The 26,575-nt window shown below is 43.8% G+C and overlaps 1 protein-coding gene across 1 annotated transcript; it reads right to left on the bottom strand.

Moving 5' to 3' along the window:
* Nucleotides 1–3,281: 3,281 nt before the first annotated feature.
* On the bottom strand, nucleotides 3,282–25,842 carry LOC138589744 (rho guanine nucleotide exchange factor 10-like protein). Its single transcript, XM_069660172.1, is given in 20 exon segments — nucleotides 3,282–4,152; nucleotides 4,247–4,363; nucleotides 5,167–5,338; nucleotides 11,061–11,203; nucleotides 11,327–11,484; nucleotides 11,681–11,904; nucleotides 12,079–12,165; nucleotides 13,546–13,667; nucleotides 17,104–17,204; nucleotides 17,287–17,414; nucleotides 18,477–18,636; nucleotides 18,926–19,114; nucleotides 19,684–19,829; nucleotides 20,083–20,253; nucleotides 22,935–23,027; nucleotides 23,635–23,751; nucleotides 23,878–24,057; nucleotides 24,945–25,022; nucleotides 25,197–25,300; nucleotides 25,746–25,842. Coding segments are annotated over 20 exon segments (3,180 nt in total). The 3' UTR covers nucleotides 3,282–3,559.
* Between the last annotated feature and the right edge of the window lie 733 nt (nucleotides 25,843–26,575).

Raw genomic sequence — 26,575 nt, 5'->3', positions numbered from 1 at the left:
TGCTAGCTGCTAACAGCTGCTAAGAGTCAAAATTGATTTTATACGATATTATCAAAAATTATTTCACATATTTGGAATATACAACCATTATTACAAAAAAGTTAAAATACTGTGTAAAAAACGTAAATTAAAAAAAAGTAAAATATTGCCTATTATATCCGATACATTAAATAAAAAACAAAGACAAAATATTTCATGTTCAAACTAATAAACCTTTTTTTGTAATTTGATGCAAACTGTTGAGGAAATGTGGGAAGGAAAGTTCGATGACTGTAGTGTTAGTTACGTCTCCTCTAGCCGTTCCTCCTCTACTCTGCTACTCGGGAACAGAACGCTGCAGGAGCCCCATTTGTCAACAGAGCTGTCAATCATGAGGCCACACCCCCTTTGTATAGCATCAAATAACTAATTTAAAGTAAACTTGTCAGAAAAATGAACACTGTGACATAAATCAGCATGATAAGAACTAACTATAATGACAGAAACCATGTTTGAGAAAAATGTATTTGGCGTGTATTTTGATTTTATAGTTTGACTCATGTCCCATCTGTTAACATGGAGGAGGCGGGCTTTATGAGCTATACTGCAGCCAGTCAGCAGGGGGCGATAGAGAGGGTTTGGACTCACTTTTAGGGAGCTGTCATGTCGGCCATCTTTGTATACAATCAATGTGGCCGACGGGTTTCAGAGGTTGATCCTGGAGAACAGGAGAAAAAGTTTAGCAGCAGGCTCCACACGAGTTGTTTTAGGCAGAAGGACATACTGTCTGGCCTTAGCGTTGAAGAACCAGGGTATATATACACTGCAGGCTGATGGCTTGATGAGGAACAGGTGAGCAGGCTGAGGAGCTGGTAATTGGTGGAGCCAGTGAGCAGCACTGAGGCTGGTGACGCCCAGAGACAAAGAGAGAGAGAGACAACAAGATACACAAGGGAAGGGAACACAGGAGGAACACAGGGGAAACTGCCAGCCAAGGCCATGACACAATGGGATCCTTTATAATGCATTAAAGGCCCATAATTCAGTTTACCTGCTGCTCAGCCACTATCTACTACTACTTCTGAAAGATTTGAACTGAGTTTAGGAAGAAAAGGAAGTGGTATAATAAGGGAAGGAAACCCTGCTGCTGCTCTGAATACTGAGTTCACACCGAGCCCCAGTCCCTGGTTGGCCCACAGGAACAGTCAAACAGCCGAACGTGTTTCCTGCCTGTGCGGTTGGAGGTTGCAGAGAGTTCATTTGCTTTGTGTTAACAACAGGTTGACTCAGCCCTGAATAAATTACTGACAGTGCCGCCATGATGACTCCAAGACTGTAAACAGACTCCACAGAATAAATTAGTGTTCTTTCAGGATTTTGGAGGTAGTATCCGTGCTCGGCAGCTGCAGTGTGGTTGAGGTTAGAGAAAGATCGTTGTCGGCTGTTTGAAATGCTAACATGATTCCAACAACACACATGATGAAAAAACTGATAATAAAAGTGATACACACAGTTCTAGGAATGAAAACGTACCTGTAAATGTTTTACTTTTCATACATTTGATTTTATTTCAAAGTGCCAGTGTAAAATGTACCACAAAATACTGAGACCTGCTGCATCCAGCTGTCTGCAGAACAGAAGAATTTACCTGAATCTAGCTACTGATACTCTGTCAAGAAGAGGCATCAACAATGATTCTGCCTCTGAGGAGAAGACGTGTTTTTATACGGGAAGCAAAAACACCTGCAGGAGATTTTACACGAGAAACTGTGAAGGAAATGTACCACGTTCATACAAACTGTACTACATCACTGTACAAGCCTGACAATTAAACACAGAATACATTCAAATATTACATCATTTGTTACAAAATAATTACATTTTATAATACAAGCATATTTGTGTACATACAGTATTGAATAATTAAAACTGTAAGTACCATGATTGTTTTATAATTTACAAATAAAGTGAGCACATGATTTTAAAAGAGCTTGTTAAGGTGCCGGTCTTAGCGCATATTATTTACACACATTACAACACTGCAACGACTGTTCACTACAACAGATTTAAACACAGACACTGAACACAAGTGATGCAATATCAAGTCAGCTGTTTCCACAGAGATATTTTTATGAGAAAGAAGGTTTTAGTTCGACTCTGCACATTCCTGTTCTCATGTAAACCTCAAAAAAAGTTTGTTGAAATGTTTGTTAATGGAAGCAAAAGTGCTGATTTTTATCTTTAAGTCGATTTACAGTCCTCCACAGATCAGTGCTTCAGAGGTTCGTCAAAGTGGTAAAGAGCAACTTCAACAACGTGATGAGTTTGACGGCTGGATGGTGGAAAAGCAGGACGCAAAGACTAGCTAAGCATGAAGACTTGAAGCAGGGGGACACAGCTGGCATGGCTCTGTCTAAAGTTCTCCTACTGACACCTTTAAGTCTGATAAATTAGCATGTTGTTTCTCCTTTATTAAAAGGGGGGGTATTATACTAATTTCAAGCTTCCTGTGGGGTCTGCTCTGTCCCTTTAAGAAACTAAACTAAGCTAAACTGGCGCCACATCCGGCGGAAATTTGAGCTGGAATTATTTCTTGAGTACCAGCCGGGCACTTGTGTTAAGTGTCTTTGGTTACAGGAAAGGTTTCAGACGTTTCATTATGTCACCTCAGCGTGAGGACAAGACGTCAGGAAGCTGCAGTCCTTGTTGTTGTTTTTACATAATTAGGTCCATCGGTAAGTGAATCTGGCGATTCACAGACTTCACTTCCACTGCAGAGTAAACTCGATTAGACATTTATTAGGATTAAACCTGATAAATGTGGCTGGCGTTCCAGGTAAGCTGAGCCAGTACTACAAGGTGGCGTTTAAACACATCGATTCCATTGAGACAATCATCCGTCTGGGACGCCCTGCACAAGGTTCTGTTGAGCAGTCTGCAGAGCAAGTTTGCTAAGAATGAAATATCTGAAACACCTCTACAGAATGCAGATGTATTTAGATAACTAAATGTACTTAGCTTAACATACTGAAGTTTATTACATCTTAAAACTCCCTGCCTGAGTTTGTGTCGGTGTTGAAGACAAACAACACAGGCGACACATCAGTGCCACTATGAAGCTCAGTTGAGCACCCAGGTCTGCATGAACACAAAGTACAGAAAGTACCAGTTTCACGTGAGTACAGTGAATAATGTCCTGTGTGGGACAGCAGCTCTGATTACATGAGAACGATAATGAACCTTCAAGTCTCACTCTTAGAAAAAGGAGAAAAACTCAGAATTCTTGAAAAGCTGCAGCAATCAGGAGAGGTCCATACGACTACCACCCATTCTGTCACTGTGCACCTGTGCATGATCCCATGTGGACAAAGAGCTGCAGAATGTTGGTCTTCATGATGTCCAAAGTAAGTAGAGGTAGCTGCTGACTTCACAGGTAATGTTAGCTCATTAGCTTGCTAAGGTGAAGTGTCTAGACGTCCTTTACTTTGATCACATGTTGAGTCTAGCTGAAATGATATGTCCAAAACCACAGTAACTGATTGTTCAGCCAGTCAGGTAAGTCAAGTGACATGCTCGTCTGTCATTGGCTGAGAGTCAGAGGGAGCTGCCACACCAGCAGCGTGTTTTCAGCAGCGTCTGAGCAGGTGTCTGCTGACGCCGTCTGTCCGATCCGTCTGTGTCCTCTGCCGCCGGAGAAGATAGCCGCCGAGGTGACTTTACTCCGCTTTACCTCCCCCTCCTTCCCCCACTCCACAGGCCTCCCCCTCACCCACACATCCGGGTCCTCGCTCACCTCGTAGATGGAGCCGTCCTCCGGGCTGTGCTCCAGGGAGTCAGGGGAGGCCCTCTGGCTCCCCTGCTCAGGCAGCGCTGTCAGCAGCTTCCCCGGCAGCTGGCAGGTGGAGTAGAGGCGGTACTGCAGCAGGAGACGCTTGGGCTTCTCCTCCCCGAGTGGAGGAGATTCTGAGTCCTGGGAGGAGCTGCTCTCCAACCTATGCCCCCCTTCATATCCTCCCACATCACTTCTACCCCCCCTTCCTTCGCCGGGAGCTGACTCCTCGCTGCCATTAAACATGGAGTCTCGTCTGAGCAGATCGGAGGCCAGAGTGCTGGAGGTGGACACCAGGAAGTCCACCGGCCCACAGTGAGCTTCCAGAGACGTCATCCCCTTACCTGAGGGGACACACAGTTTGACATTAGCCCATGTTGTCTCACATGAAGCTTCAGTCAGGAGGCGAGTGTGAGAGCAGCTGCTCATAGTTCTGACCTGTAATCTTGGGGATTCCCTCCAGGCTGGGCACAGGGAAGGTGAGGATGACTCCCTGGCTGGTCCCCACCCACAGCAGACCCTGACAGATCAACAGGCTCGTGACACAAACCTGACCTGGAACACAAACAGAGATTAAACCATTGATATGAGCACCATAAGGACCTGATTTTTTGCGGTGTTCATGCACCTGGAGGTCCTAATAAAGGCCTAAAAAAAAAAGATCAACATTGTAGGCTTCAACAAAAAAAGGCGATGCAACTTGCATTTTGCAACCTCCAAAAAGCACTCTGTCAGATCAGGGTTTCACTGCCTCTACGACAGAATACTGTCCAGGTTTCACAGGTGTTTAGGCCAAATCCGGGACCCTCATTGTACCTGACAAAGTCCTGGATAGCCATCTTCGATGCAGTAAGCAAATAGAACCCAATTATCCTATTGGCTTGAAAATATAATATGGTTTTAATATTGGAAATTCTGGAAGCTGTGAGGGGAAACACTGTCCTCCTCCCGCGGTCCTACGGCAGTTTAGACAGATGTGGAAAGGAGCTCTACATTCACTGTAAAGGAAACAGGATGATGGGAAATCCTGCAACACCTCTTTCCTAGTTCATTTTGTGGATGCTGCAATTTAACATGCAAGTCCTGCTCCAAAGAAAGAGTCGAATGGAAATCCCAGGGCTCTAGTTAGACTCTGTGTTGGGCTCCCTAATTATTGTGGATCTGTCTGACTCAAAGGCTCACAACATGAAAAAGGAAGCCCAGTGTAAGCTGACCGAGGCTCCTATGATCATGCACTTCTTACTAATAAGGCTTTTACAGACAGTGTTTGAGCCGAGCAGAGTCTCACTGACCAAACGGACATAAATCATCTCTCTGTATCATCATCTGACTCTCTGTTAATACATGTTTGGCCTTGCCTGGTGTCAGGTGGGCGGTGCGGGTGGCGATGTTGACTTCCTGCAGAGGTTCCAGGGTCTCTGTGTGAAACAGGTGGATGGAGGAGCCTCGGGTGAAGGCCATCCACACCCCCCCTCCTGAACGCACCATGTGGCTGACACTGCAGCCGGGATCAGGGTGGGCTTCGAAACTCTGCAGCAGAGAGAGAGGGTCACAATGAACGGGTCTGTGGAGTTATAGGTGTATCGGGTCATTACAAGCAGAGACGTTTTTAACACAGCAAAGAATGATTTAGTATAACCAGATATAAACCTTGCTCTCTGCTCTCTTAAACCTCTGCTTTGTGCATCCTAAGACTCTCTACACACATCAGACTCGACATATGTGTTTCTCTCTTTGGCCCCCAACTGCTCTGCGCCGCTGAGACCAAAGACTTTGCATTGGGTTGAATCACTCATAAAAATAGCCTTTGAAGGATCTGGCAAAGTTTCAATAAAACCTGTTGAGATTGAAAGACATTGATCTTCCATCCATCCATCCATCCATCCATCCATCCATCCATCCATCCATCCATCCATCCTATCCCAGCTGTCATTGGGCGAGAAACGGGTTTCACCCAATCACAGGGCTGACACATAGAGACAGACAACCTGTCACGCTCACATTCACGTATGGGTGATTTGAGAATCACCAGTGAACCTAACGAGCATGTTTTTGGACTGTGGGAGGAAGCCAGAGTACCCGGAGGGAACCCACGCATGCATGAGGAGAACATGCAGACTCCACACGTCTACCCACTACGTCTGAAGTGGGACTCGACCTAGGAACCTTCAAGCTGTGAGGCAACAGCGCTAACCACTGCACCACTGTGCAGCCTTGTTGAAATAACCAGTATATGAAGGTTACAGTACTCCTTCAAAAGTTAACAGACAACTTTTCTAACAAGGGCTCTTGGGAAAAGGCTTTTTGGGCCACATTACTGCTATTGGGACAAATTAGTTTCAAAACTGCGTGACCAACTCTCTTAACACATCCATGAGTTTTACAGTGCGGCACATTTTCACAGGAAAATTGGAATAGGGAATTTCTGAATGGCTGTAATTGAATTTAGTCACATTGCTAGCTCGGCTAAAATCAGACAGAACGTCAACTTGTTAAACTTTAGTTTGAGGATTCAGGCAAATTGCTACGGAGATAATTGAACACCAGGGAGGAAGGGAAGCACAGGGATTCTGTAAACTGAATGGAGAGAGCACACATAACCACCACATGTAAATTCATACATATTTATGCAGCTTTTTCAAACTCTGTCCTTCTTTTCACCACCATCCCTGAGCCCGACCATCATTCTTATACCCTTAACCTCGGCAGTCAGAAGCCTGAACGATTAAATGGTAAATAGACGGCACTTAAATTGCAATTTGCTTGTCTTCAGACCACACACCCTTTTACACTACATTTTTCATTCACCCTCTTACACACACATTTATACACTGACGGCTATGCCTTTGGGAGCAGTTTTGGCCAAGGACAATTAAACATGTAAACAGCAGGAGCCGTGGAGCGAACCACCAACCTTCCGATTGAGAGACGACCCACTCTGCTGCTGAGCCACAGATCCCAGTTGATCTCACACCGGACCTAACTGGTCCTGTCTCACATCAGGGCCTGCATCCTGTCCAATCTCAACCGACACCAGCCAACAGATCCATGCACGATTCCAACTTATTAGCGCTACACACAGCCCTCGCCAGTCTGTAAAACCCCAACACCTACTTCAGGTTACTGTTTGCCAACAACAGCTTGTAATTCAACTCCAACTAACACAACCTAATGATCAACAAACTACAGGCATTAGGTCTGGAAAACCTTCCTGGCCTGTAGATCAAGCACTTCCTAAATATCAGACTCCAGCTCATCAGGCTGGGTCATCACACCTTCTCTAACATTATCCCCAACAATGGCGTCCCCCAGGGCTGCGTCCTCAGTCCACTCCTTTACTCACTCACTGCACTCCTATGCAAAGCTCAAACACCTTCATTATGTACTGTATATATATTTACATACATGTGGAGTCGACTGCTGCCAAATTACTTTGTTGTGTTAAACATGCAATGAAAATAAAGCATTATGTTTATCTTTATTAGCTTGCAGAAGATAGCACCTATCAACCAATTCAGCTTGTTTGGACACTACTTAAAGTGTGTCATGTTTGAGATGCTTCAGGGCGAACACGATGCTGCTGCTCAACTTCCTGTTCCATCCCCAATAACAAAAGGATGAGTCAGTCTCTTTACAGTCCTGTTTGTCAGGGACAATGAGAGGATAATGAAAACCAAACCACTCTCCTTTCAGTAGTACAGCTCATTCATTAGTATGAAAAATAACACACTCCCATTAGCTGACACTGTGGCTCACTGTAGAGTCACGTTGAGTGTGAGAGCAGACCTGAGAGCACTCAGAGCAGAGATGTTGAGAGAGTGTGAGTGGGTGAGCGAGAGGGAACTAATGAGCAAAACTGAGTGGGAGAAATATCACTGTGCATGTGAACATTAGAAAACACGCGGATACATGTAGTGGGCACAGAACAGATATTTGGGGATGTTTTCTAAGGTAAATGATTCTTGTGTGATCTTCTCATTCAACCCATTGGACTTCTCCTTATATTACTGTGTTAAAACCAGTAATTAAAATTCAATCTAAAACACTTTTAACAGTTTTATCAACGAGCAAAAACAGTCCAGAGAGCAGACGTGTTGGATACACAATCACTAACCTGAAGGCAGTCGGTTTCACAGAAAAGTACGTAAAGCTTCTAATGTTTGATTCATAAATAATTCTAAATATCATGAAATATTTCACACCCACTTCACAGTTATGGGCTGTTTTGTGTTGGCCCATTGCATGCAACCCAAAGAAATCAATTTAAATTTGCACTTGAAAAGTTCAAGCAGGGTGAATTCTTATCTGTCCATCTGCACACCCAGAAACAAGACAATAAACGCCAGTGGGTTCAAACAATGGCCAGTAAGTTATTGTTGTATTTGAAGCTGCAAACATTTTGGAAAAAAGCTAATAATGACCTTTGACATGAGTAAATATTTCAGCTTAAGTCTAACAAGCAACAAAGGAAAGTCTTACTCAGTCTGAGGTTGTTTTATTCTGTCTAAAGCTCATCCCTTTAAAGGGCGTCTGAAATGTTCCACTTATTTTTGTCCAGTGATCAGATTGATGAGAGGGCTCTGTTGGCCGCTTGGATGGTGCAACCTTTTGTTTAGGATCATGAAGCTCTGCTAACTGTTGGTTGTGTCAAAAAAGCTGGTTTTCTCTTGATAACAGGATAATTAGAAAACAGAACAACAGGCTGGTCACCGTGATATTACAGAGCATGCTGCCATGCCCCACACTAATGAGGTGAGTTAAGCCTGTTTCTGTTTGCTGAGCTGCAGCTCTGCGGATACGAGTTATGATCATCTGACGTTACGGCGGTGCAGCGTTGTTACCTCCAGATAACGAGATAAAAAAATACGTTGAGATCTCGAGAAAACAACTGGAAATTACTCGTTATCACGGAGAAAAATTAGTAAATAAAATGCATGAATTCATGTCCGCTTAGGGATCCGTACTTATTTATTCCCTTTTTCTCATGACTGAATGTAGTAAATTAATGTGTACATGTGGAACACAATGTTATTTTGTTTTAAGAGATGCACAGCAAATTATGTTGAACTACTATTCTAAACAAAAAAATAAAGACCTTGGACCTAATGAAACATGTCAGCGCAGATCTAACAAGCTCCAAAGAACTTTCTCACACAGAAGTGTTTTCATCCTCTCTGTAGCGCTCACATTTTAAGGGCATATTCATATTTCAACAGCTTCACAAAGCCTGGTAGTAGCAGAAAGGTCACAGGCCCACACATACACCAGTGAGAGAACTAAATCACACATTCCTCAATTAAAGCTTCCATCGGTCCCCACAGAGACGGAGCCGCAGACTTCTGTAAGAAGGAGGAGAAGAAGAGGAGTCGCAGCGCCTCTGGCAGCCTGTTAGCTCTAGACACACTCATCTGTCAGTCAAGCTCACACACAACAAGTGTTGGAGTCCCTGAGGATTCACTTCAACACACTCCTCACACCTGATGCCTCACACAGTCTATCAGAGCCTCAGCACTGTGAGGCATTACAACCGACAGCCTGTGATGGCTGGCTGAGGTAAGGTGAGAATACACTACGAGAGACATACGAGAAAATGGAAACTAGCAGATTGATACTAACACAAGGATGTCAAATATCACACTTTAAAAATAATTTGAATATTAAGAATTATTGTTCAGCTTCTGTGTAAAACTAGGACAGCATCACAGCATCGCAGCATCGCAGCATCACAGCGCTGTCAGCCAGCAGACGAGAGTTTCAGGCACATGCTGATGCATGATAATTTGATTCCAGACCAACAAAATAAAAAGGTACAAGACTTCCACACTGCAGGTTCGTCTGATTGCATGTGAAATATAAAAGTTAGTTCAGCAAAGGTAACACACCTGAGTTAAACAAACATGCAAACATGAGCTGATCTGGGCTCAGTTTTAGCCGTGGTTCCAGAGAGGAGACCAGAGGGCTGCAGCCGAGAGAACCAAGCGCCCGTGTGTTTCTGTTAGTGCTGTCAGGAGATTAAAACAAGCTAATTCATTACAGGCTTCTTACTTCCACACTTGTACTCTCTTCTTCCCCTCATTGAGTCACAAACTCCTTTAATCTGAACATCCCCCTAACACACCTGCACCTCTGCTCACAGCTGCTGGTCCCGCCCCCTCTCTCTCTGTCTGTCTCTCTGTCTGCTGTTGACTGTCTTCATCAGCAGTCTGTTTTATTAAGTTAGAAAAAGTTAAATATTTTCTCTTGTGATCCAGTTTTCACAGCACGTGAGCCGCGTGTACACGAGGGATGTTATTGATGACGCAGCGTTTTAAAACGGTCGACAGATTTAGGTTTATGTTAAAAGGTTAAAATAATTTACAGTAAGGATGAACCAGAGGGCTGTCTGTTCTGTGTGTGTGTGTGTGTGTGTGTGTGTGTTTCTCTGTAGATCTGTAGAGCATGTGTATAGACCCTCCTTGTGCCAGGTGGCGGGGGAGAGAGTGAGGGCAGATTGCTTAGTTATTGATCGATGTGTTTCCGTCATGCTTTCAAAGCTGCCTGAACAGTTGTCTGATCAGTGACGTGTGAGGTCAGGGGATAAAACAGAGTGTGATTAATCTGCTTACATTTTTTTGACACGTTATTTTTTCTGTAATAAATTATTTCCCTGCAAGATGAGAAAAGTAGCATCAGTTTGATACGTGATGTTTAATTGAACATTTAAGATTTGCTGGCCTGAGATAAGATAGTTAGAAGTTAGTCAGGATTTACATCTGTGATATTGGGAAAAATCCTATCTTGGACTCTTTCTGTAATTAACTCCTGAATCTAACCACAGTTGTCTGAGCAATGAGACCCCCAGGTCCTCACCTCTATAAAGTGAGGTCTTTTAAGAAGCCCCAAGCAACCCTGTCTGACCGGAGCCATCCACTCCACAGCGAGTTCTGTCTGCTTCCTTCGGGTCGCAGATACATTCAGCCAAGATCCGGCTTTCAAATAATTGAAATGTGATTTAAAGTGTTCCCTTTTTATGTTGTTTTGTTTTATGTATTTATTGTTGCAGTAAATGTATATCTCCTTGCCCCTTAATAAAGATTTCTTGATCTTGAGGTATGGCCACATGCAGTTGTCAGCTCTGCTAATCGTCTGGTGAACAGACCACCGCAAAACAAATCACTAACTGTGCACCGTGAAAGAACTACAACTAGTTAACCCCTTGAAACTGTTCCATATTTATTAGACCTGCCTGACTGATGTTCATGGATTTGCATACCTGTGTGTGCAGGGTGGATCCTTGTATGACAGTGACCTGGTGGTCACAGCTGGCCCACACAGAGTCTTCAAGTGTCAGCAGACAGCAGACCGGCTCAGAGCCCAGAGACACCAGCCTGCACGAGTCCACGTCCCACAGCCTCTCTGAGGGGAGGAGCGGACCACGAGTTAGCGCACACTCAAATACGCCTGCAGTGTGATCTAGTAAATGTGGACCACTGTGTCTTCACTCTGACATGCAGACCAGCCTCCAGCCGCAGCACTCACCTCCAGCCTTCCTGTGGAACACGGCTACTTTGCCGTTGGCGAGGCCAGCGAACAGGAAAGACAGCGAGTGTTTGAGGCAGAGGACGGGACAGCTGTCAGGGTTCACCAGGGTCAGCAGGCACTGCACAGCTGTGTCCACGCTGCTGTACACAAGGATGCTGCGAAGACAAGGAGACACGTCACGCTGTAAAGTCAAATACTACACATCACATGACGGACCAGCCTGAGGGAAGAGTTCGTGTGTGATTTTAATCCCTGAAGGGCCCTGCTGTAAAGTAACTTTACATTTAACTGTAGAGCAAGAGTCAGGATCTGATTGGCCCAGCTTGGGCTCAACACAAAACACCGACTGACCTGCCGTCCTGCAGGCCGACACAGATGATGTTTCCCATCTTGGCTGCAGTGTAAGCCCTCTCAGCCTCCTTCTCCTCCGTGCAGCCACTCGGCTCCTTCACGTACTCCAGACAGAGGACCGGGGCCCTCAGAGGGACGGTCTTCACCAGGCGAGGGGCCGCACGGTTCAGGGAGAAGATCTCCACTTCTCCACTGTTGTTAGAGCCGCTTCCTCCGCCAGCAACCTGGAATAAAAAGACGAATCATATAAAACCAAAATAATATACAAAAGAAAACTAAAGATACATTTTAAGTGATCGTACAGACACATTTTTTTAGATATAGTATGTTAAAGCTTTCATCAGTGCAGTGTGTGTGTGACATTCTGCCGTTAGCCTCCCGTAGCTAGCTGCACTCACCCAGAGGTAGCCCTGAGGTAGAGACGTGCTGGCGGTGCAGAAACCGAGCAGGCTGGACTGAGACGGACTGTGGAGAGCGTCCTCCAGCTGCTCAGACACAGAGAGAGACGTGTTTCATTTACTGCAGGACACCAACAAGTACAAGCAGGACGGGAGAAGTTCAGTCTAATACACAGACAGCAGGCGGGTTAAAAGATGCTGCACAAACACATACACACACTTTTTTATCACTTTCAGTGCTGTGATACAAAAATGCAAAATTACAGATTAAAACAGGACAAAAAGAAGAGATGATGCATCGTTTGTAAACCCCAGAGACACAGAGAGAGCCTTTTAAAGAGGATACATTTACTAAAGGATTAGATTTAATAAATTAAACTATAAACACGAATAAAATTACGCTACAAATAAAAGGAAACACTGAAATAAATCATCAATAAATGTAGGTAAAAAATCAGGAAGTAAGTCGGCTTTACAAAGACATGGAGATGTTTACAAGGTTAAACACTTGGTTTCACTGGAGGGGTTTTTATCACAGTGGCATAAGAAGGTCCGAGAAGTCCTCTCTCTCTGTATGTGTGCGTCTCTCTGACGAGCATGTGTGGAGACGCTGCTCGTGACACGTCTATGGCAGTGAAAGATTTTCACAAATCATTCAATCATTCAACAGATAAAAAGGAATTAGTCGCCAAATATACCGGGGCGGCCCGTGCAGGTATAGTCTATGTGTGGGAAACACTGCTGTGGGTGTGACGTAGGTCATCAGTGCTGGGGGAAGAAAATCTCCCTGTGTGTGCGCTAAAACAGGAACGTGTGTGTTTATCCCGGTAGTGATGGTGATGCAAAATCCATGTCGTGGCAGAACGTGACACCGGCGACGATACAGAAACCGTTGTACTCTATTTTCTTCAGTGCATCTAATTATGTAATTCTGCATTTGTTCAAATATTTGTTCTTTTATTTATTAGTCACAATATCAGCTCGTTTGTTTAAAGATTATCTGAGCATTTCTTTATGTATATATTGATTTAAATATGCCTGTATGTGTTTGTTTATGCATGAATAAGTCATTTGAACCTTTAATAAATAATATTCCCTCCCACAGTTTTGGGAAACGATGAGAAACGCAGACGCTGATGAGGATTTGAGGGTCCTGGAGAGTCCAAAAATGGATTCCCACATTGTGATGGTCTCAGTTTCATCATCTTTAATGCTTTTTCACGGTTTGTTTCCCTAAAAATTCATTTTTATGTTGCAACCTCCTCTGCCTTCAGCCTCAGTCTGATGTAATTATCACTTCCTCACAGCCATGTGAGACACAGGCAGAATATTTAGCTGCTCTGTGACCTGGAAACTGAACCAGTGTCACTGCAGAACCTCAGACACACAAAGCACACATGATAATAACTGAGCCCGTATCATTCTTTGTCTTCTGCATGAACGTGTGCGTCAGTAAGCAGCTCTCACCTTCAGCGAGTATGATCTGGAGGAGAAAACAGGAAGTATGCACATCAACAGTGGGAAACTGAACGGAGCTTTCGCCTTGTTTTCTTCTTCAGCACATTCCCAGCCCGGAGTGTTTTCCTGTCCTGAACACACACACACACACACAAACACAGCTTTTAGAGACAGACAAAGAGTGTGCTCTACTTTCCTGAAACTAATATCTGACATGTGATAGACTTTTAAACATGTTCACAGTGTTCAAGACCCACAACTAGTAAACAACTTAAAACCACTGCTGTGTTTATAATCCATCCATCCATCCATCATCTTCCTCTTATGCGGGGCCGGGTCGCGGTGGCAGCAGGCTCAGTAAGGTGACCATGGCGTCCCTCTCCCCAGCAACATTTTTCAGCTCCTCCTGGGGGATTCCGAGGCGTTCCCAGGCCAGACGGGATATATTATCCCTCCAGCGAGCTCTGGGTCTGCCCCGGGGTCTCCTCCCAGTTGGACGTGCCCGGAAAACCTCCAAAGGGAGGCGCCCAGGAGGCATCCAAGTCAGATGCCCGAACCACCTCAACTGGCTCCTTTTGATGCGAAGGAGAGGCAGCTCTACTCCGAGCTCCCTCTGGATCTCCGAGCTCCTGACCCTCTCTCTAAGGCTGAGCCCAGACACCCTCCGAAGGATACCCCGAGATACTCCTTTGCTTGAGGCAGAGACTCATCGCGTTTATAATCGTCTCTGCACTTTTTAGAAGAACAACAGTTTGTGAAGTTAATATCAGACGTGTGTTTTTATCTAAAGGTGACCGTGCCTCTGATATCAGGACACCTGAGCTTTGGGAAACCAGCCTGAGGAGACGAGGTCTGCAGACTTCTTCTTAACAACTTCCTAAAACTTCTGTGATTTTTATTCTTTTCACTTCTATTGATTTATATTTACATTTTCCCAACGCGTTATGTGATCTTCTTTTCAATCCGTCCTTATCTCTCATCGTCCTTCAGTCTCTGCTGTGTTTTAGACGTTTGCTTTGATGTGATCTTAACTGCACCTTCGTTGTTCGCTCTCTTTGTTTGTGTTTGTGTTGCAGTGTTGCTCTCTGAATATCCTGCTTGTTCTTTGTCTGTCGAAGCAATCTGAACACTGTCTTTCTAGTTTCTATAAAAATGAAGCTGTTATTATGTTGTTTTATTCCCTGCCTCTCTCTGCAGGTTTTACAGCAGTCAGAGTAAGAGGACAGGTTTTTATAGGTTTGAACACAAGAGATCATGGGGCGCCTCGGCAGGAGAGTCTGTCGGGTTTTTTGTTTAGTTACAAAAATGACGTGTGCTACAAAGAAAGGAATTAAAGAGTGAAGGCTCCAGGGTGTTTCTATAAAACAGTATATATCACCAGTTATTCATTCTTTTCAATAAGATAAAAAAACAAATCATGTTGATTAAAAATGTAATATTGTTATTTAAGAGTTGCAGCGAGCAGTGGTACGTGAGTAAGTACAACCTGCGTATTAGGGCTATTGTTAAAAGCGAGTCCGTCCAGTCGAGGCAGACGGCGGATCAACATGAGTCTGGTTCTGGAGGCTTCTGCCTGTCACGGTGGTCTTGAGATAAATTTGGTTTGGTTGCTATACAAATAACATTTCATTGATTGATTGAAAAGAAGTAAAATCGTGTTTATGGGAACTTTTTTGAGCAGCGACCCCCCAAAAGTATGTTGTGGTTCACGGCCCCCTCCCTCTGATTCACCTGTGTCTCCTCTCTGCCCTGTCTGCTCTGCTGCTCACACAGGCGTGCATGGCACGGAGCTCGGAGCAGATTCAGCCTGTTTTCTCTGCACACAAGAAGCAGACTACATAGAGGAGAAGGACTGAGCGACACTCTGCTGCAGAAACACACGTCTCTATGCTCCCTGTTTGCCCCAGGGGTTACATCACACATGACAGTTACCCTACGACCTCATGACGGATACTAAATTTAAACAAACCTGCATAACAGAAAGAAAATATACAAAACTACTTTAAATCAGTGTTTCAGTGGTTTTGTTGTTTGGATGGAGACGGATACAACAAACAAGGAGCCCACGGTGGTGGCTGACGACTATATTAAGTGTGTTTGGGTGTCAAGAGAGGATTCGTCTGCATAAGAGTTTTGTTGTGCAAATTTATGACTTTATAATCTCATAAATTGTGAATAATTTTCTCGTTTTTTTCTGGCAAACTTTTCTCACTTTTATCTCAGAATTTTGTTCTTTTTTCTCTGAATATTACTCTTCTTCTCCGGGTTTATATTTGTACGGTGATTTTTAAAACAAAGTGCGACACAAACGCAGAAATAAAAACAAATTAGCTTAATTAAAAAAGCATAAAAATTGAATAAAAACAACAAAAATACACATTTTCCAGACTCAAATCTTCTCGGAGACTTCACTGTAGATTTTTCAGACCATATTTGACCTCGAATTACAAACAGATATTCATGCAGATAAATGGCTTTAAAATTAAACTCTTAACATGTGTGTTACATTCTGACTGTGTATGCTGTAGGTTCTGTAACTCATACAAATCAATTAACACCAAACCCAGAAGTTCAATCCACAGCATTTCCATGGCAACGGTGCAATGAGACATGTGATGTCGAACAATCTTAGACAAAGTTCGCATCCAGCTTTCTGTTCTTATCTGGAATCTTTAGTCAACCAGGCTTTATATTTGGGATTCTGGGAAAACTTGAAATTCCCCATTGCGGCCGTTCAGTCCACCGTTCAGGAGCGCCTTGCTTTAGACATCAAGCTCGCTCAATTAATTATCTTAATTAACGAGACCTGGAAATTACTAAAATCAAAGTGCATACTTTTCCATACTGTGTAGGAACCCTGTACAAATGTACAACCAGAAACTGTGTGTTTTGTGTAATTAATAACCATCAAACTGTAAAACCTGGTGGACTCAAAGATCTTCAGTTACCTCGGCAGGTTTTCAAGGCTACTTTACTTTGATCTCCTTTTTAGCTCCTGTAAAGGTCGTCCTACCTCATCACATTTTATCCTCGGCACATAAAGAACAGAAAACACTGTTAGTATCCTGCGCTTTGAAACGAGGACATGCACCATCCCAAGGATAAATACTTTATCCTTATTCTAACTGCACACTCCACCTGAGGGATACGGTCCTCCAATCACAGATGTTTAAATTATAACGCAGCATAAAAGTATTAAGTTTTAAAACAACAGCAGCTGGTTTATTGGCAAAACTTAGATTTTGACCCACAAAGATCAGCTTCAGTGTTCATCTAGAAGACATCGTCTTTAGTCTCCTGATGAGCGCCTGAGTTGCAAAAATTGATGGATTATTTTGTTTTTTATAAAGTGTCTGAACATCAGTGACAAACCAGACTGTTCTGGATGTCATCTGAAAACTCTGTGAGAGTCTGCTGGGTTGGATCAGAGCCTGTGAGTACGCTCTCTCTGTCACACACACACACACACACACACACCCACACACACACCCACACACACACACACACACACACACACACACACACACACACACACACACACACACACACACACACTGCTGAACTCACTCTGAGCGATCTTGGCGAGGTGGAGCCGGTTCACCCAGGAGATCTTACTGAGCGGGCTGGGAGTGTTGAAGACCACCATGACGCTCACAGGACGACCAGACCTGCGAGTGAACAGTGCAGTGAACCATAATGAACATTCAAAGAGACTGTAATTACACCTTCTGTGCGTCTCCAGACACTCACTTGTCAGGTTTTCCCGGCACAGACAGACGCAGGCGACACTTGTTGGCGTTCTGGATCTCCTCCTCCTTCAGACGGATGAGCCTCTGCAGAGCCAGACACCAGTCTTGAGACACTGTGGTGTTCAGGTTCTACCACCAGAACAGAAAAGGTGCACGTGTTAGACTGCATTCGCTAAGCTTTTCAGTATTTTTGAACCACGGTCCTATTTTTACTAGTTTTGGTGCATAAACTTCTCGTAGGTTCAAGCTGTTTTCTTTTGGTGCAGCATTGGAACGTGTCTGACAACATTACAGAAAGGATCCCCACAGAGGTAGACCTTTTGCTTTAAGGTTAAGATCCTTTGCTTTTAACCAAAGACAGCCGCTACTGTGCATTCTTTAAAGTCACCAAACTCCATTGAGAAATACAGTGATTTAACACTTGAGTTTCTGGTGCAACGTTTATGTTTTGCAAGGTAAAATAGCTGTTTTTTCCAATGGGGTCTGGTGGCTTTGATGCAGCAGCTGTTTCTGTAATGTTAAAAGATAATCAATGGCAAAACAAGCACTTGTTGATGTGCTTTGTTTGGATGCATTTGCTTGCAGGGATAATGTTGCAGACATTACAGCCCATTTAGGGCCCGATCAGACAGGACGCATTTAGCAGCTGAGGGCGGCTTTTTTGTCATTGTTCAATGAGACGCTTTTTGCACGCTGCTTTTGCTTTGCAGAGCGCCTCGCTTTTTTCCGCTCTGTGCGCCTCACGTTTTTGAGGAAACGCTCCGAGCGACTCGAGTTGAAAAAACTTCAACTCAAAGCAGAAAGGCGCCCGACGTCATGGACGTTTTTTCTCGTTGTCCAATCGAATGAAAGGAGACACGAGCCTTCTGTCAGTTTACAACATAACGGCAAAGCGCGTTCTGTCTGATCGGGCCCTTAGGTTGCTGGCTGAAGCAATCTGAGGGAGAAGTTCCGAACATATTTGTAATATGCTTGAATTCCCCTTTAACCTCCTCTGAGAAAGACAAACAAAAACAACAACATGGCAGCCTGCTTTCACAGCTTACACAAGATAAAAGATCATTCTGCTTTAAGAAACGACATAAAAGAATGATCAAACATGAGTGAGGCTGTCGTAACGTCCTGTCAGTCCCACATAACGTCATCGCAGTCATCAGTCTGAAGTTAACGGAGATCTGTGAGAGTTGTTACCTGGTAGATTCCGTGCAGCGTGCCCACCAGCAATGACACCTCCTCCACCACATCCAGGTCGTGCTGCAGCTCCTCCAGCTCCTGGTACAGGCGAGGAGGACCCAGGAACACTTTACCTGAAACACAGGGAGCTGCAGTCAGCTTCTCTCATCCACTTCGGTATGATTCTCTATTTATCAACAATTAAAACGTCTGCAACACAAACCTGATCTGACTGCTGCATAATTCATCATTTAAAGACACGATAAGGTAACAGAATGATTAACTGTCAGATTCATTTATTAGTTATTAATCACTCTTTACAAATGAATACATCTTTATTGTTTACGTCTTTAAATGTCTTTTACTTTAGTCGAAAAGCGCTTATTAACAAATTCTATAAATGTACATGCATACAGTTTTTACTTGTTCACCTGGACGTGTGCATGCTGCAGTGTGTGTGTTGTAAGGGCAGATGTAGAGAGGTGGATGTACCTGTGATGCTGGAGATGGAGTTGTGTCGCCTGACTGGAAGACCCTCTCTGTTCTGCAGACTGTCCTGTCCCACCTCCACCACCTGCGTCTGCAGCAGGGGGGTGCACCACTTCACCGTGTACTTCGGACCCACAGGAACCAGGCTGCTGATGTCGGGGGGACCCCTGGTGGAGGAACACTTGTTCAGTGTTCACAGTACGGCATTCAGGGCAAAGCAGTGTAAATGAATCATTGCTCAAAGGGTCCTGCTTCCCCCTGTTCAATATTCTCTTAATATGACACACTAACCCGACCTTTAAATGGTTTTATTTTCTCAGCCATGTTTTTCCCTCGGTCAAAAGTTCACTACAGTTTTTCCCCTGGTCAGTCTGTTCAAATGGACCACTTACAGCGTACTGATCTTATAATCCTTAAAACTTACGCTCTCAAATTCGTGAGCAATCCCTTTAGTGGCTGAAGGGATTGTTGAGCTGCACTAGAACCTCCGTCTCCCTCAGATATTCTGCCTCAAAGGTCGCCCTCACCAACGTCTTACAGTATTAGAAAACACAGGATCCTTTTCACGTAGGAATGAGCCCCTCCAGCCTTTAAGCTAAGCTGGCCTGACCATGCATTTGAATGTGAACATCTTTTTAATGCCAGCGACACACATTTGTCTACAGCTACACTCTCCTGAAGAGGACGACACTGTGCAGCTATGAAGGAGCAGCTTCAGGGTGGAGCAGGTTCTTACTTCAGGTTGACGTTGGCACAGATCAGCGTGTCGTTCAGCAGGAAAACCTTTCTCTCCTTCGACTTGAGAACTTGACCTTTCTCCCCGTAAACGATTTCAGTCAGCAGCTCACACTGAATCAGCTGCCTCTGCTCCGAGTTCAGCAGCTGCAAACGCAAAGAAGATCACAGATTACTGCAGATCCTTTCCCACAGGCTCCATGACTGCATAGAAATCAGTTAATTCATTTCTGTACAGTGTGTTTGCAGAGCGAAAACTCAGGTTTTACAAGTGAACAAAAACAGCCGCAGAGAAGTAAACCTATACGTTCTTCTAACACTTACAGATAATGATGAAAAGTAAGTCCTTCTTTATGATTAAATACAAAGTTTAAAAACCACGACATGCATCGTGCGTCACCTTGCTGAGGTTGCGGTCCCCGACGCTGTGAGCGAGCTGCTGGATCTCGGCCTCCTGATCGGCCTGACGCTTCTGTTCGTTGAGTTTCTCAGCGAGCGTCTCGAGCTCAGTGAGCGCGAGCTGCAGGGGCAGGCGGTCCGTGTGCGACTTTGGAGTGTTCTTCAACATGTCCTGAAACAACAACAACGACAAAGACTGTTAAAGCACCTGAAGACGACAGATGGAAGATAATGATGGAGGATGAGTAGCAGGGAAATATCAATGACCTTAAACAAAGCCAATTTTTCTTTAACCATCGTCTGCTAAGATTATTCTTTAGCACATATTATATTTTGTTTTTTTGGCCACCTAAGCCAGCTCGAGTCGAGCCAAAAGAAAGTGCACATAGTTCACGTCTTGGCTCCTTTAGTGTCTCGCAATTCTGATATTGAATTAAATCATCTACCTCACTTTGCTATTATCAACTGCCTTTTTATATGTCTATATTTCTCCACCATGCATACTCCTTATCACCCTTTATTTATTCACTTATTCACAGGCATTTAGCTATAAATACATGTCATCATTTATCATTAGGAAGTTGTTTGTTCTTTAAAGCAGAAGATAGATTGAAGAAGACACTGACTGGAGATTTTACTACTTCTGATGTGAGATTAAATCATCCGATTGTTTCTGTCACCGGCGGTGGCAGCTAGTGCCTCTTAAACATAACTCAGAGCCGGAGATATTCTTGCTTTTTAACCTTGAGTTCGCGTACACAACCGTCTGCATCATGAGTTGTGAATTGTTCACAAACTCGTCTCTGCACTGCATGTGTTACTGGAGGATACCTCTAGAGGGCGCACCAGAGAGCTCAGGTGTGCAACTACCAGGGGTGGAAAGAGTACTCAAATAATCTACTCAAGTAAAAGCACTCTTACTCTGATGAAATTTGACTTGAGTAGAAGTAAAATTACCAGTCTAAAAATGTACTCAAGTGAATGTAAAAAGTAGCTTGTTTAAAATGTGCGTAAAGTAAAAGTTACTTAGTTACTTTTTAACATCAGGAGGGGGGGGGGGGGGGGGTCTCTCCTGTGTAATGCAAAAAGATCAAGAGGATATAAATCTCAAACTACTTATTTTTAATTAAAGGAAAATCTTTACAAATTAAAGTGCAATAACAAATTAAAACATGTCGATACACGACATTTAAAACCCTCAGACCATCCCATAAAACATTTTCAAACAACCACTGAAGCTGGCATAAACTGTGGATTCTGTACACCATCCTTCTTTTCTTCACCAACAAACACCAACAAGTCACACTGCAAATCTATTCATCAAAACGAGTCAAGGTCACAGGTGTTGTGACCTTCCCTAAATGACCCAAAGCAGAAAATCTGAGTATCAGAATTCAACGTTTCTCCTCCAGCTGGTCTGCACCTCTGCTGTCTGACTCCGTCTCCATCTTCCTTGTGATTTAGCGCCGGTTTGTTCTCCTGCCCATCGTTCACTGCAGATGTATTTAGGCCTACATTTTTTTTTACTCAGTAACGATGTGATTTAAAATGTAATGAAGTACAATAATTCAAACGAAACCTACTTAAGTAAAAGTAACATTACAGAAAGTAAGTACACAAAAAAACTACTCAATTACAGTAACACGAGTAAATGTGTTTGGTTACTTTCCACCTCTGGAAACGACCGTATGTGCGGGATGTAAACAACAGACATGAAGACACTCGAGGACGTTACTGTGATGTTAATCTGAGATCACAGCAGAAACAGCGACAGTCTGCACCGTCCCCGCTCCGTCTCTCCAACATGTTCCTCCGTGCTCGGACGTAACGGCCCCGGACGTTTTGCAGGTTTCCACGTCGACTTCTAAAACAGAACTTATCTGTCTGCAGCTGTTTGACAGGCATGTTTGTCTCTGTGCAGCGGCAACGACACATCGTACAGATGTGGATCATTGTGGACTTGGTCTATCAGCTCGTCTTCAGAACTTTCTGCCGTTGTTGTCCCTGCTGCTGTGTCGAGCCTGTCACATCCACTCTGCCGCTACACTGCCCCTACTGCTCATGTGCAGACTGCTTAAAGTGGTTTCTGTGCTGCAGTCAGTTATCAATCACATGAGGATCAAATGTTTGCACTTGAGAAGAGTTTTGATTTCTTTGAATTGAGCCCCTCGCTGTGCGCTCACAGTTAGAAGCTGTCACTCATCGTTATCAGTGGAAATCACTTTTTTACAATCTGCTTGTTGGAGGAATTCCTTTTTCATTCTGCTCAAAACACCTGCTGTTCATCAACACCTGCCTTTAATCTCAAGCTCATAAACAGTTGCATCAGATAAAACTAATTCACTTGTCCACCCCCTCTGACGCTCTGAAGCTGTCAGTGATGGCAGGATAACGGAATAATCACATGCAGAAACACCTGCTTGTTTTTGTTTTGTGACAGCAGGTGTTGAGGGGGAGGATTTGGTGCATTTTTTACTTTCAAGGACCCAGAATGCACTGCAGCTGACAGGAAATACTGCCTCTAACTTCCCCCTGTCACAAAGTTTCAGACCTCGAAATAAAAGCAAAAGTTCCACCTGACCGCCCACAACACTCTGCGGTTCAGCTTTAGATCCATGAATATAAGGCAGCATGGATTTAAAGCTGTACAGGTGAACAAAGCATTCAGAAACAAACTGACTCTTCATTTGTGAAATTAAATGATTGACTGCCCGGACGACTGAAGGACATGCATGATGTGGAGATGCAGGTTTCATGATTGCTGAAGAAAGCAAAATGTAATGACATGCATGAGCAGGATGACCTGATGAAACAGCAGACGTGTTCCCTCACCGGTGTGTGTGTGTCACTCACCTGCAGCAGCAGAATGAACTGAGGGAAGCGCTGGATGGGTTTGACCATCAGGCCGTACAGAGTGATTCTGTCTGGACTGGACGCCTGCTTCTTCTGAAAGTCACATGGAGAGAGCGTTTGATCAGTTATCTGACTTTTATATCCATCCATCATCTATACCGCTTATCCTGTTCAGGGTCGCGGGGGGCTGGAGCCTATCCCAGCTGTCATCGGGCGAGAGGCGGGGTTACACCTGGACTGGGCACCAGTCAATCACAGGGCTGACACACAGAGACAGACAACCTTTCACGCTCACACTCACACCTACGGGCAATTTTAGAGTCACCAATGAACCTAACAAGCATGTCTTTGGACTGTGGGAGGAAGCCGGAGCTCTAACCACTCTGATTTTTATGGTGTTATATTTAGAATAGGTTCTATGTCTGGTGTTTTATAATCTAATATATAATATATATAATAAAATTTCATATCACAGTTATTTTTCTTGTAATTATCACGAGAAGTTTAATCTTTAGGCAACAACATAAACCAGGTTTTAAACCCAGACAGTCATTTATGGACTCACTTTGGGACTCGGGATGCCTTGCAGAAGGTCTTTGTTCAAATTACTGAACCAGTTAGTCTGTTTAGTCTGTTCTGTAGTTCTGGATGCAAACTGTCCTTTCTGCTGTTATGGCTTAAAAAAACAAAGTGTGAGCACCTTGAGAAACTCCAGGAAAGCAGGTTTGGACATGCAGGCCTTCTTGATGAGAGCCATGGCATTGGTGAAGTTGTTGATGTAGTCACTGTACACGTTCAGCACCATGGACTTTGAAAACTGTGGAGAAAAGAGTATGACGTCAGGACCACTGCAAATGGCTACGCTAAGTCTGCTCAAAGGAAGGAAGGAAGGGAGGGATGAAGGAAGGAAGGACAGAAAGAAGGAGAGGTCTGAGTGACTGACCGAGGCGACAAACAGGTCTCCGATCCTCTCGCTGTGATCCCACTCGGCCACGCGGGACGCCAGGGCGATCTGGAACATGGAGTGGCACTGATGGATCTCCTGCAGGCGGTAGAAGACCTGACGCACCTTCTTGGGGCTGAGGAGGCAGTTCTGTGCCTCCAGCAGCGGCTTCTGGTACTCCTGCAGGACAGAGAAGGTCAGCTTGGTGTCTTTCAGCTGCAGGATTACACTGCAGATGGGCAGTGCAGTTTAAGCTTTATTTAAAAGAACCTGGTCATTTTTTAAAGAAATTTTTTTAGGCCAAATGACTAACTTGTATAAACGTATATGAATTTCTCTAGTATGTTGCTTCATTAAGTCACTGTGAAACAGGCTGTAATGGCTGCCAAGCACAAATTCAACAGCCACTAAAAGTTCTTGTTTTGCCAATGACAGGCCTTGTTGATGTAAGTTTCTGTCAACGTCACATAAAGGATCCAGACAGAGACAGACATTAAAGTAGTCTCTTCAATGCTACCAGACTTCATTGACAAAAACAGTGATTTTGAGTTTAAGTACACGAGTGTTTCTGGTCTGTCCCCGCCTCGATGGGTCACTTTGTCTTTGTTATTGAGTGACTTGGATGTTTTGAAAGGTCAGAACCAATCCAACAGAATATTTGCTTAACACAGAATAACACAAAAAAACAAAACAGGTTGAGGAAATGGTAGAGCAGCAACTCCCGTGCTCTGCAAGATAAAATCACTGTTTTTATCAATGGAGTCTGGTGGCCTGGAAGAGACAAATGTAACGGCTGTTTCTGGATAAAAAAAAAGATCTTAATGAAAAAGATCCTTTCAGTGGCAAAAACAAGTTCTTTAAGTGGACGTGCTTGATTTTACGCATTTTTAAGGACGACCTATTTTTCACTAAAATATTGCCAGGTATAAAAATACTGTAATTTCCCTTTAAGATCTTTTCCGCACAAGTTCTAAAAAGTCTCCAGAAACAAGTCTCCCATGGAAACAAAGTCGGCTCACGCTGACATGCAGAGGTGCTTCTGTTACCTGAGGAGAGACGTGACTCACCTGGAGGATTCTCTTCAGAGAGTCCAGGTAGCTGCACTCACTCTGCACGATGGAGCTGAGGATGAGACGTCTGACAACCTGAAGGAGGCAGAAAGAAACTTCTGGAATAAACACACGTGCAGTAAGTCTTACCTGTATAATGTTTTGATAGTGAGGGAGAAGAATAGCTGTAATAATCCTGCAATGCCCACAAAGAGTCTTCTTCTGTCTTAAACCACATGAGCGCACACACACTCTCATCCGCACACCCACCTGCTGGCTGCTGAGTCCCTCTGGCATGGGGCCGAGCTGAGGAGGAGGATGCTTTAACTCACACACAGACACGTCCATGTAACCTACATCGTCCTTTCCATCAGCTGCAAAATCAAACACAAACACTTTGTTCACAGAGACACGAAAACAAGAAGCTGTTCCCTTTGTTAGAAATATTTAGAGTTAAACTTCAGCTTTAAGTGCTTCACGTTTTTTATTTGTTTCCTTCCCTCTAATATAAATTCTGACTTACCTTAAACGCACCTCTGTACCACAACTAAATGTTCCTGAGATGTACTTTAAAAAGCTTTTTCATTCACCAGATTATCATGATCAATTTACTGCTTCTTTGTCTGGGTATTGTTTGCCTTCTAACAGTGTTGGTGTTCAATCAGTATGTGTCCAGTTGTTGAGAGTTTCACTCTCCAGGGTGCCTGTAAATCATTTCACCCATGTTTATACTTCTCTGCAAGTAGGTGTCTGTTTGTTCTTAATGTCTGTAATGCATGCACAAGACAAAAAGGGACTTTTATTTTGATAAGCACAAACCTGTTGAGTCTTTCCTCTGCAGGAACGACACTCTGCGAATCATGGCTAACTTTGTCTTTTCCAAACCGTCTTTGGTACCATTCCTCGCTGCTTTCATCAACTGCTGTACCTGGAAAACAAAATGTACGAATGTTTAACCAACGCTGCTGCAGATAATTAAATCGGAACACAAATAGAACATATGCAAATATGAAAATTCTTCTTCAGCCCACATCGGAACAAGTCCTTCCTCCCTCAGACGCTGAATTATAATAGTGTAAAGGAGGAGAAGAGAATAAATCCTACCTTAGTGTCACAGCTCTGTTTGATGTTGGCAACATGAGGTGTGCTGAGACGCACGGCCAGCTCCTTCCTGGTGATGGCACAGCGCTCCTTCAGCTTCAGCACGTCTGCAGGCAGCTGAAGGTCCAACAGCAGAGACAGAGCAGAGAGACGGACTTCAAGATCAGAACACCGGGAAAAAGTTCAGTTCAACGAGAGGAAAAAACAAAAGCAACTTCGTCTGCTGAAGCCAGGAGTTTAGTTTGGAGTTTTGGAGTTAGTAAACCATTTAATAAATAGTTCTGATAGACTGTCTGGTACACAAAATAACAACTATTGACCAGTTAGAACATGTGCAACATACAGGGGGTCTATGCTGCAAGGGAGCCCATCTATAAATATTATATGAATCCTGATTAAAATGAACATGTGTTGCATTTACCAAACAATCTCCCTCACAAGGTCCAAACTGAATTTTAACAGAATATTGAATGAAATCTGGCCGGCACTGAAACTCCAAATTATCAAGTCAAACTTTTAAAAACTGCAAGAAATCAACAAAAAACTGA

The sequence above is a fragment of the Semicossyphus pulcher genome, unplaced genomic scaffold, assembly GCF_022749685.1.
Source record: "Semicossyphus pulcher isolate SPU_LCO1_2020_fin unplaced genomic scaffold, fSemPul1.0.p SCAF_13, whole genome shotgun sequence".
NCBI lineage: Eukaryota > Metazoa > Chordata > Actinopteri > Labriformes > Labridae > Semicossyphus > Semicossyphus pulcher.
This window is presented reverse-complemented; position numbering and strand designations above follow the sequence as displayed.